General features: G+C 40.0%; 2 protein-coding genes across 2 annotated transcripts in view; one reads left to right on the top strand and one right to left on the bottom strand.

Moving 5' to 3' along the window:
* Positions 1-5,182, bottom strand: part of SLA (Src-like-adaptor) — a 16,367-nt gene extending 11,185 nt beyond the window's left edge. The window contains exon 1 of the mRNA XM_009876275.1: positions 4,936-5,182. Within this exon, the coding sequence (XP_009874577.1) occupies positions 4,936-4,996 (61 nt within the window). The 5' untranslated portion in view covers positions 4,997-5,182. The remainder of the gene's footprint in view (positions 1-4,935) is intronic.
* The window catches only part of TG (thyroglobulin), a gene marked incomplete at both ends in the record, with an annotated part of 111,186 nt that overhangs the window by 77,926 nt on the left and 20,573 nt on the right, over positions 1-12,687 (top strand). The gene's annotated exons all lie outside the window — the stretch shown is intronic.

The raw sequence follows: 12,687 nt of genomic DNA, 5'->3' as shown, positions 1-12,687 counted from the left end.
GAATCTATGATGCCTAGTAAATGCTGACAGATGGGAGATTCAGGCATGTGGCATGCTGGGTGTTTTGAGCTCTTTGGCAGAAGTCCTGGCAAGAGGGATGACACAATAGGCTACCTTCCCTCTGCAGGCTGCAGTACATTTTGCTGGCACACAGGGAGGCAAAGCTTTCCCTCTGCCTCCAAGCAGAATCAACCTGTCCTTAGTCATACCATCTAACAGAACTTTTGCAGAGGTGGTTTGGTCTCCATACTTGCCCACTCTGTGCAGCCCAACATATGTGAAAAAGGGAATGAATCCAGGGAAGGAGAGAAAGAAATTACCCAGATAGACACATTTTTATATCTTGTTAGATTTTCTCATTCAATATAGCTTCCTCGTTAACTTGTCTTTAAGGAAGACATTTTTTTAGGGAAACCTAGAAACAGCATCCTGAATGAATGCTGAGACTGGCTCTGTGTCTTCAGCCTCTGTGCCCAGAACCTTTCAGATAACTCACAGTGATAACGATGAAAAGCTGAAGGAAACGTGCAACTCTGCAGAAAATGAATATTTTCAAGGGGAGAGAGTTTACACTTATCCTTAGAGCAGTGATAATGAGAATATAAACGTTAAGGAAAATTTTCCACCTCTGTGGAAATAAAAAGGGAAATAAAAAGCAGTGTTTTCTCAGTTGATTTTTAGTAGATGTTTGTTGCTATGTTGTGTTATGCCTAACTTGTGTTATGCAAAGTACTGGCTCATTTAACCCTAATGTTCAAACTGACTGTAAGCATTCTTAGTCTTACTAGCCTTTGCCTTTTGAAATAACCCCGTAATACAGTTAGTGAGCATTCTTATGGATCATAGAATGGCCTAGGCTGGAAGGGACCTTAGAGATCATTTTCATCCAGCCTCCCAGATGTGTGGAGTCTGGAACAGACATTGATTAGTCTCCCACTGTGTTTAGTAGTATCATTGCCATGGTTTTCTTAGTTGATTAGTGTCATTGAATTAAACAGGACTAGTCGAGTACCTTTGTACTAATCAGCCAACTGCTGTGATTAGTCTACTGTAACATTATACAATTAGTTCAACTACATTGAAGAAATTCTGTGCTAAGTATGGCTTTGATTGCTTTCCTGTTCTGCGCTAAAAAATAAGAGATGTCCTCTCTGTCTATGAAACTGCATAGCACCTGAGGCTAACAGGACCTAAGTACTGGTGGCGAGTCTTTTTCAACAAAGCAAAGTCTTTACCCAGGACTACAAGAAATACTGCCAGAAGGTGAACTGTAAGAACTGCAGAATGTGGATAAAGTGTCATTGCCTAATTTCTCATTGCAGATTATTAGACAGCAGTTCTACATTGTATGTAATCTTTTTTTATTTTTCTTAGCTTAATGACAATGCCTTTAGCAACACTTTTTTTTTTTAACTTATGCTGTTTATTTATAAGTGTTTTGTTTCCATACTGAAAGGGTGGAATACAAATGCGTTTGTGCTCCCCTTCCTTGTGCACTGGTGCTTTGCATTTCGTTATGCACTGTTGGGTTCATGACTTTTTCTCTACTCTAGCAAGATCTGTGTTATTTGGCTTACACTTTCGTCTTTATATTCGTTTTTGTTTCAATTTTGCATGTTAATCTGTAGTTCTGAAAAGGAAGGAATTAATCATAGTCTTGGCTGCCACATCCATGCAAACATTACTTCTTAAACTACACATACTTACATTAGAGTGAAAGTAAAGGGGTTGGTACTACCCAAAATCTTTCAACTCTCCTACTCCACAAACAAGACCTAATTTTAATTGGTATTTAAACCAAACCTCACTGGGTTTTTTGGTCATGAAAAATACCTCACTGCACACTACTACATTTTACAGAGCCCATACTAGTTCCTTCCAAACAAAAGCCTTGAAGCAGGAACTACATAAATTACACTGTTTCTTCAGACCTAAATTTCACAGTGACCTAATAGTTTTGATCTGATGAGCTCCCCACACTTTTAAGTTGTGAAACAAAAAAGATTTGGCTGAGTTTTTTGTAACACAACCTCTCCTCCACAGTGTGAGTGTAGGTTACATCTGAAATGGAACAACTCAGAGTGGAAAGATCAAAGAACAGTAATTTCCACTGAATGATGTGTTAATTCTGGTGGGGTTTTTTTAGGAGTAGGAAATTAACCTGAACTACAAGCCAGTTTTAGATGTCTTCATCCCTGGATACCTTGCAAAGTGTGAAACTGAATATTGCATGCTTCAAATTATTCATTGACTATGAAGTGCTATTAGAGAGAAGGGAGAGTATAGGCAGAGGACCCACATCCAGCTCATCGCCCTCAAAAAACACTCTGCTGAGCACCACTGTGGTCCCTGTCTGGAGCTGGAACGAGCTGTTCAGAGCTCAGCTTCCTCCGTCATCCCAGCTTTACAATCCAGCAGAAATACTATGATTTATGGTGTGGTGCAAACCAGAGAGGGTGAAGGAGGGCATTTGTGTTTGTCTGGGAGGCTGTGAAGCAGCTGTAAGGTGTGGCTGCAGAGTCACACTGATGTACCCAAATTAGATCTAAACCAGCCAGCTTGGGAACTGAGAGTTATGCAGGTGCAGCTCAGTAAGGATTAACCCTTGATTAAGGATCCCAAGGGAGGAAAGAGGAGGAGATAGGCTCACAGCCCCTGATGACACCTTGCTACTGTAGCCACTCTGTGATCAGTACCTGGGTTATGCCAGGGATGCCCATGCGGTTTGCTTTCTGAGGCAGTGCAGTCATTTTTGGAGGCCAATTGACTCCTTGGGAAATGCAGCTTCTCAGGAGAAAGACTGATGCACTGGAGGGGAGGACAGCTTTCAGTACTTTTAGTGCAGCTGAAAGCAGCTTATGTTGGTCTGATTAACACATTCACACTGCAGATCAAGGCTGCAGACTCCAATTATCCATCTTCTTCCCTCTTCTTGTTGGATATTCTGTCTTTTCCCTTCCTTGTCAGTCCTTCATTTTATTCAGTCTCACTGAAATGAGCCAGTGTAAAACCTGCTGTTCCTAATAACTATTTGGACTGTCGTAAGTTGGTGGATTGAATCCTCCACCTTACTTAAATCAAAGGTGACAGTTCCTAGTCTGTTCCAGCGTTTTACCACCCTCATAATAATAAAAAAATTCTTCCTTATATCTAGTCTGAATATGCTCTCTTTTAGTTTAAAAGCATTACCCCCTGCCCTGTCACAACAGGCCTTGCTATGAAGTTTGCCCCCATCTTTCTTATAAGCCCCCTTTAAGTATTTAAAGGCTGCAATAAAGTCTCCCCAGAGCCTTCTCTTCTCCAGGCTCAATAACCTCAACTCTCTTGGCCTTTCCTCACGGGAGAGCTGTTCCATCCCTCTCATCACTTTTATGGCTAAGAAACTGCTTATGGGTACTTAAACATAGGTATCCAGTGCAATTTCAGCTGTGCGAGTGTCTGACACATCCCTATGTGCTGGGCAGGTGCCACTGCAGCTTTGGGAGACTTGTCCCCTCCCCAGGTGGCAGCAGAAGGTCAAGCAGGATGTGACAAAGCACCTTTCTAGGTGTGCTAGACATGTAAAAGAGTGCAAGAAGATCGAGCCCTGAATTCCTAAATGGGCAATTTAACCTTGCAATAACTGTCCTCTCAATGTTTGCTGAGTTGTCTTTTAGGAGTATATTCTGTTTATGTCACTGGAAGGGATGCATTTGGCTTTAGCCCTATTAAATCCTAACTTTTAGCACATGCAGGAACAATACAACCTTGGACCCAGCGATGGCAGAGATCCCTCACTTCCCTGCTCATCAGCGAGGTTCAGCTTTGAGTGCATACATATCTCTGTTTCGATGGTTATGGTATTCATGACGGCAGTTTTTGGGAATATCAGCTTAAGGTACTCTTCACCAAAAAATAAATAAATTGTCAGTCTGTGGCATGGGCCTCTGAGTAGCCACTAACACTGTTAGACCTCTGTTTTATCAAAGTAGGGTTGCCCAGCTGCCTATATCAGCTAGTTCTTGTCCATGTGAAAAAAACAAGGCTGGGTTTCCTTGTAGCACTAATGAAACCAGGGTGATTCCCTGTCCATAAAATAATCAGCAGCCCAATTGGACTGTCTGTCACGGAAAACCCAACATTTTGATTAATACGTTCCCCCTCTAAAAAAAAGAACAACCAAACCCAAACCAAAAACCTCAAACTGTTTTCTCTTCCTCACCTTTGGGGAGGGATTTATTGCAACTTTTGTATCAGCTGCCTCTGGTATTGCAGTGTGATATCATGCTGAGGCTGTGCTGACTCTCCACCTACCCACTTACAGTCTAGGAGTTGCAGGTCACTGGATCCCTCTTCTTGTCCCCTCAGATGCATGATTTCTACCAGCCTGTGGGCCTTGCAACCTATTGTATCACATGTGATGCATAGGACAGATGTGTTAGATTCCCCTTTGGCAGCTTGGCTGTGAAATGTGTGTTTCTGTATAAACTTTGTCAGTAGACCTGGTGAACAAGTTGTCTGTGGGCTACTTTTAGTGCAACTGGCTGGTACTGTACTTCAGATCCAGTGCAATAATAAACTCATTAAGGTTTTTGGCCTTAAATGAAACAAGCTCAAATTTCAAGAACAAATTCATATGAAGTATCACATGCAAATATGGTCAAAATGCAGTATTTCTGGTTTCTGAAGCAGTGCTTCAGTGCTTTCTTAATTGGAAGGAACATCTTTCAAGGAGCACCAGCAGATAATAGTTTTAACATTTGGGGTTTTTAATTAATGCACTTCCTGGAAAAAGAGCTAGAATGTACCTAAAAATAAGCACTGTGTAGAGGATACCCTTCTCCCACAGCAGTCACACACTTGCCTGCTTTTACTACATCAGGAGGATGAAGGAAGACACATGGATGAATGTACATATATTTTGAACATCTTGAAAGAGATTAAATGAATGCTTACCCGTATGGCTCGGCACATTTGTTTCTTCGGAGGCTCTTGGTGTTTTCACAGTATTTCCCATTGCGCTCTCCAATTCTGTCAAAGCTCTTCAGAACTAAATCAAAGGAGACATTGAAATTGAACATCAGAATAACACCTGCTGTGCCAACAGATGAGAAATGACCTAGTTTGGGTGTCTACAGCTTTATACAGTTTTGTTTTTGAGAACTCTTGTGTCAAATTTGTGTGTGAGTTTTACATACTTGCTAAACTCTTGCCACTTTGGTGCTTTTATCAGGGGAATAGCAGAAAACCACAGCTAGGGAAGTTACTCAGAACACTGTAGTAAAAGTTTCCATTACGAGTACCTCAGCACAATAGGAAGTCACGGCATAGCCATGCCCATACAGTCATTTCATATACAAAAGGTTCCTCACACCATTTGGAGCTCTGAAGCTACAAGGAAATTAATTAGATTGGCATAGCTGGTTTTCTGCACTGTGCGTATATTATGTTGCTTTACTGACGAATGCTAAGAACGTTGTTTGGAGGTGTTTTTTTCTGATGCAGCAAATGCGGGCAATGTTGATTTTCCTTTTTTTTTTTTTTAAAGTAACATCTTGCCTCAAAATGCTCGATCTCAAACCCCTCCTCCTGCGTAAAGCCAGTGGTGAAAATTCTTCAGCTACTTGTCTTAAAAAGTCTTGGTGGATATACAAGAAATAGTATCAGGCAATTGTGGAACTAAATATTGTGAGAGTGACAGTTTCTGCTCATGGCTTTACTGCACCCATCCTAAATCTCCCTGACAAAGGACAGAGAGAAAAACCCTTTGGATATTGAAGATATCTCATACTATAGTATATTTTCAGAGGCAGAGGAGAATAAACTATATCTGTTTGAAATTGTACATTAAAGCAAAATACCTCAACACTGTTAGCTGATAGGTAGTTATTTCTTAAAAATCATGTGGGTATTTTGCATCTTTCAGTCTTTTCTAGCTTGAATATTTTAAAGCTGATCACTGCTTTTGGTACGCTGCTCTTTGCTTAGAACTGACTAGACCTGACGCTGTTAGCTGGAGAGGTGTCTAATGCAGGAAGCAGTACTGCCAAAATCAGTAAGGTTTTATTCCTAATTGTCTTTTGGAATAAGATTGGCAGAACTGAGTATATTGCTTAATACCATAGATTTTTGATGCCTAAACAGCAAGTTTAGGAAGACACCCTTAGAATAAAATGCTGTTCAAAAGAAAGACAATTCATCTCTTATCAAATGCAAGTAGATCAGTGCTAAAACAGATGGCAATGCACAGTTTGACTCTTCCTTATCTCATTTTCAGGCTTCTTAGTGCTTGTTCCCAAAGGCTCTTTGCTATAAGTCTCTATTTTACTGGCCAAATGGCACATTACTTTCACTGTGTGCACTCAGGAACAGAGTTATGGCACATCTGTAGGATGCAGCTGTGCCAGTGTCTTGCTGACAAGTGCCTGAAATCAGCTTTCACAAGAACAAAAAACTGTTCCTTTGCCTGATATAAGAAGTCTAGAAGCTGAAAAAAAAAGTAGCTTTGAATTTAACTATTCGGGTATTCATGTTTGAACAAAAGAGTCTCTCTTGATAGGAAATCATTTTCCATTTATTTTCCACCTAAATTTCTAAAACCAAAATCAGTATTCATTTTGGCAGGCACTATCTACTTACAGATTTTGGTTTCCCGAATTAAGTATGAATTATTTTTTTTGCAGTTTCTTTTTGTAATTACTTCAACACTTTTCTCAACTGTAGCCCATCAAGAATAAAAGGTATACTGTTGGTATAGTATAGTGTATAGTAGTATAGTGTAGTAGTCAGTACTTTGTGCAATTTGTGTAAGCACGGCAGCATAAATATCTTATGCCCATCTATAATTTTAACATATGTAATTGTTATTTAGGTGATGACAGTACTTGAATTCTGTGTCAAAAAAGCATAGGAAGATAAGAATAATGGAGTTGTACCTCTATGTAATGCTTTTTTCTGGGTCAGGAGAGCAAGTCATCCTTCTAGAGATCAGACTTGTGACAGAGTTCTTTCAAGGGCTTTTTTCCTACTCTTAAGATACAGCGGATACAATTTTCAGGTATGCCTGAGTCACTTTGGAAAGTGATATGAAGCGTTTTTATACATGATGGTAAGTCTTCTGAAAAGTTTACCTCACACTAAAATCACAGAACATTTGAGCAAGGCATCTTTATTTTCCTAGACAGCATTTAGGATTCTAAACTCTAGATACTGCTTTAAAAAACACCTGAAGTGTTTTTGAAGGTTTGCTTCTATGCAGTTTGTAATAACACCACTTGCTGTTGAGTCCGGGTGGATTAAACACGAGGCAACAGGCATGTACCTAATTCCTATTTTTTGCAGAGCAAAAGTGGCCTGGCCCATTTCTGCCATACAAATCTTTGTTCCACTCCAGGGCTTTCTGAAGTTACCAGGACAGAGTGTGCAGCTCAGTGCTGCTGGTTTAGATCTGGAAGAAACTGACTTATGGAAAATACAAATGTTATAAAGTACCAGCAAAGAGCAATGACGTTTTGGACTTTGATGTCACTAGGGTGAGAGTTTGCTGCCATTACATTTTCCATGCCTTTTACCATCATTATATTGTGCTGTCGGTATAACACAAATTCTTGACAGGGACAGACAGTTCAAGTTCTCTAGACTCACGGCAGAAACATTCAGTAAAAAAAAGCAAATAGAAGCTCTGGTCAGAGCTGTTGATTCACTTACCCAAAGTGATTACAAGGAAAATGACAGATACCAGGCTAGGTTTTACCACCAAGACCACATATCATTGTGCGTTTGGGCAGAGCGAAGGCGCCTGTAGTCTAGTTGTAGGTGGCGGAGTGAATGCCCTGAGGTTTAGCTCAGCTCTCAGACATTTGGAAATGGAAGAAATTGGAAGTTTTGTTTGAAAAGGACAACAAGGGCAAAAGATTGCTTCTACTTGCTCACTGGTAATGGTGTATCTCTGGTTTTAGACCAAATGTAAAACAACAGTGCTCATGGCTCTCAAGTGTGTGATAGAACTTAATGGTTTAAGTAGTTTGTGCTAGTGTCGAACATTGGTAGCACAATACAAATCCATCTTATTGCTATATGATAAAGTCTACAGTTGGGTTTTTTTTTAAATTTTGAGATACTCTGCAAAAACAGACTTAGAGGAGACTGTAGAGCATATTGTGGCTGAGTCAATTTTTTATCATTTAAATCAACAGTGGAACAACAACATTTTTATAGATTTTGTGATTTTGAAATAGCGAAACTGCTCCAGGAGCTGCATCTCATTTAAGCTTGGTGACAGAGCTTGGGATATGAGTAGAGATGGGATCCCTCTGTCATAGAAGCAGATAATCATGCCGGATCCAAAGCAAATCATTCACTGAGAGTGGTTTGGGAAGAATGAAGGAGAGGTGACAGACTCTAAGCTCACCTTGTCTTACCAAAGCCCTGCAATGAGGAGGGACAGCTGCTGTTCACCTGGGAGGAAGAGCTGGGCTGCAAACCAAACTCTACCTGCAGCTTTCACCGCTCACAGGCCACTTTCTTGGGCTTGTGTAGGAATTTGATTTTAACCATTAGGATCAGATTTGCAGTCTTCCAAGCTTTGGTCTTTCCTCTTCTCCCCTTTCCACTTGTGCACACACTGCTTAAGGGAAACTGATCACTGCAGTTGTAGCTGTTTGCAAAGAGTTTGGGGTTTAATGATCTTTACTGTTTTATTTTTGCTGCCCAAAGGAAGGTGAGAAGAAATCTACAGTCCCAGTCCCACTTTATGTCTTATGTATCACTTGCAGAGCTCCCAGCAGATACGAAATCTTCACCTGTTGAGACTGGAATCTCACTGATCTACATTATGGGTAAAAATATCTATTTTACCACAGGTAAAACCTGTGGTAAAACTTACACCTTCCATTCCTGTGTGCAGCAGAGGCAGCAATAATTTCCTCTTGCAAAATCCGTTCTCTGAACAAACATGCTTCTAGAGCAGTTAAACAGCATGGTACATAGGAAAGTCTTGTCACCTTGTAAGAACTTTTACCACAGGTAAAACCTGTGGTAAAATTTATACCTTCCATTCCTGTGTGCAGCACATGCAGCAATAATTTCCTCTTGCAGAATCTGTTCTCTGAGAAAACATGCTTCTAGAGCAGTTGAATAGCATGGTACATAGGGAAGTCTATCAGTTTGTAAGAACTTTTTCAAAGTTATGTTTAAAATTATTGAGCATTAGTAAATACAAAGAAATTAAAATAATAACAGGAATAAAAGAGGCAAGATAAACACCTGAATAAAGTCCCCCTGCAAGGAACGCTGCAGACCAGCAAAATTAGGATATTCATCATTCCTGAGATGCTATATCCTATTTTATTTTTGTTACACATCTCTACCGCCAAGGACAAGTAAGGTTCACAGGTAGTGTCTGAATCCTGTTCAGCTTGAAAATGAAAGCATCAACATCCTGTTATTTTTTATGTGGGAAAAAAAGCTTATATTTCAGAAGCTGTATATTTTTGTTGAATTTCCCTTAATTTGTCATTAACTAAAATGAGCATCCTTTCAGCTTTGAGGCACTTGTACCTTTGTGCTTAGAAAGAACGACGTAATGCCATAGTCAAGGTAATTCACAGAATCATGCAACTATGAAACAGAACAGAAATATCACATTATGCAAACTTTTAACACTTTGAATAAAAAGCCCACTAATCTGTGGGCTCACATTTTGAGTTACAGTGAAATGCAGTCTGCTTCAGCATAAAGTCCTTTGCATATATCTTAATGTGAGCTTTCAGTAGAATTTCTCTTTGTCTCTTCTATCTTTAGTACTACTCCTTATGAAAAGGATCAAGGCAGGCTTTTCTATTTCTACCTTTGGTGGTACTTGAAATCCATGGTCTGAATACTGTCATTGTTAATGAAAGAGAACTCCTTTATACAAAAATAAAATTGAGACATTTGGTCCCATGTGCAGATAATCTAAAATGTAGCAGAGCAATGATTACCTTTAAATGCTAGGCATGATATTCCAGGTTGCAGTATTTCTTAAAAATCCGTAGTCACAACACTGCTCTCATGCTGCCAGCAAGGTTTAGCTGATCAAGTCGAGAAGCAGCCGGTCGAATGAGTGTGTTGTGAAGTTCACGCTGTCATGTAGAGCAGCTTTTGCCAAACAGGCCACACACTTCCTCTCTGAGAAATAAGGAAGGCTCGAAGTGTTTGCAACAGATGAGGTTCCTGTTGCAAGTCACTACGCAAGACACTTTTTATCTATGGGCTGAGAGAAACAGGGAGGTTTTCAACATATTGCATTGGGGCTGGTTTTAGAAGATGCAAAAATGAGCAAAATAACCTGGTTTACATTACTTACACAAAAAGGGTTTATCTTTTCTTTTATTTTTTTTCTTGAAAATTTATTTATCCAGTCATTTTCAGCCCCCAACTGTTTTGTTTTATGTACTTTTGCTTGGTTTTTTTCAGACAGGAAGAGACAAAAAACTTTGTTTTCCAGTTTTCTTGAGCCTGAATGGGAATGCGAGGTTTGCTTTATTCATTACTCTGTCCCCCAAAATATCTCTGTCTGCAAATAATTGAAGCTCAAAATCATCAGCAGAAGAATATGGAGTGAAAGAATGTGAAGCACATTTTCACATCATTTGTACAAAGTTCAGAGGATGGAACCTCAGGAGCTCTCAGTTTCTCAGACAGGGAAACCAAGATACTAGCCTGCTAAATAACTTGACTAAAGTCAGTAGGAATACAGTAGTGCAGATATGAATATAGAAGTCAGAGGGATTTATTAAGGTTTGCCCATTGCTTTTGCAGTCAAAATATGACCTGAAAAACTTGTATACCTAATTTAGTATAACAAAATTTTAAAAAGTCCACAACAAACAAAACAAACCCCAAACCAAACACAAAGAAAAAAAACAAACACCAGAAACTCAGCAAACCCAAGCAGAGTTCCTACTTCATGCCGGAATAGCTAAAAGTAGATGCTCATTGAAATGCTGATCTGTTTGATGATGAAAAGTGAATGTTGACAGGTGTAGGAGCTGCTATGTAAACATTATTGAAACCAGGAGAGACCGATCAAATTCCAAGATTTCTGCCAAAATTTGGAGCTGTGGTAATTTCAGGAGAATATGCGTTTTCTTTGACGGGCTGCACTAGCGGTTCTCACTTAGAAGGGACAGGAAAGCATTAGGGAGCTTGATAAGAAATCAGTCTGCAGCACCAAGCCATGACAACACTATAGCCAGTGTGCTGAGGAGCTGGTTTTACCATAAAGCCCCATGATTATCCCCATCCAATTATATTTGAATGGTTTAGGGTCTTGTTGCTTTCTTCAAAGCACGGGGATATGATGTGCATGTTCCTTAATGGCATTTGCCAAATGGATGTACAAGGTCTTTAGGCCGGTTAGCTCAGTCAGTTGAGCGTGGCGCTAACAATGCCAAGGTCGCGGGTTTGATTGCCGTTCGGTCCCCATGTGTTGCCTGATCTAGTCAGCAGGTGGTGTCCCTGGTGCCAGGGAAGATGGATTAAAATGATCTCTAAGGTCCCTTCCAGCCTAGGCCATTCTATGATTCTATGATCATGGCCTGGGAGATGTCTGCAGCACATGTGAGGATAGATAGGGGCAGAGCTCTGATTTCTTCCTAATCCTTCTCACCGGTATCTACATTCGGCTGGCTCTGATCGTTTTTGTGCCATTACAAGAATTAAGGTTACATCCTAAGGTGCATTCATGAATGCAGCAGGTCTCAAGACTCAGCATGAAAAGTTGGTCACACTAAAGACGTCGAACTTGCTCGATCGAACACACTCCACTGGAAACCCAATAAATCTCATTGTGATTTGTAACATGCTTGTAGAGGAACAGATGAATTTGCAGTGGAGGGAGGTGAATAAAATTCTCCATTTCTATGTAATTTCTGCCTATTTCTTGTGGCTATTTACTCTTGTGCAATGACAATAAACAGTTTACCCTACCAGCGTATTCAGCTAATAAATTGATTTAGGTGATAAGGTAGTTTACATCTAAAGGGAAAAAAGAGTTTCACTGTGAACTAAGGGAGGTCTTTATATGCCATCTTAAAAGTATTCATATCCTGTTATTTGAGTCACTAACGTTACACAGGCACTGAGTGAGTCACTTGAGAGAGGAACGCTGGACTTGCAGGGCTGCCTCTATTTACAGCAAAGAAGGATTTGCCAAGACTCATGTACCAAAAAAGGGATCTTCCTTCTTAAAAATGTTATTTTTAATAGAAAAGAGACCATCCTCTTCCCTCCATTCTTGTCTGGAATTCACAGTGTTAGTAGATGGTTATGGATGGAAAAAATATTTCTATGTCAGTCTCCCTTTCCACTGCTAGACTGACCTGTCAATTCCCTGTAACACCTCATGTGCTAGTGTTTGCCATGTGTGTGCTACATAGCTCCTTAGCTGTGGCTGAGACTCCCTGAGCTGATCCCAAAGATTTCTAATCCTCCAGGTTCCTCAAGACAGACTTTGTCTGAAAGCCTGGAAAAATGATGTTAAAATCTTCACATAGAGACCTGCAACCTTGGTGTGTTGTAAGAACTTGTCACTATGCAGAATTAGATGTTTAAGGAAAAGAAATGCAGGATGCTGAAAAATAACTCTGGAAAGAAAAAAAAAAAAAGGTTACAAACTGAAAATATTTTAAATCCAGTCCTTTAGAGAATAAGCTAATTGGAAAGATG

This window comes from Apaloderma vittatum, unplaced genomic scaffold, assembly GCF_000703405.1.
Source record: "Apaloderma vittatum isolate BGI_N311 unplaced genomic scaffold, ASM70340v1 scaffold2909, whole genome shotgun sequence".
In the NCBI taxonomy this organism is placed as follows: Eukaryota; Metazoa; Chordata; class Aves; order Trogoniformes; family Trogonidae; genus Apaloderma; species Apaloderma vittatum.
This window is presented reverse-complemented; position numbering and strand designations above follow the sequence as displayed.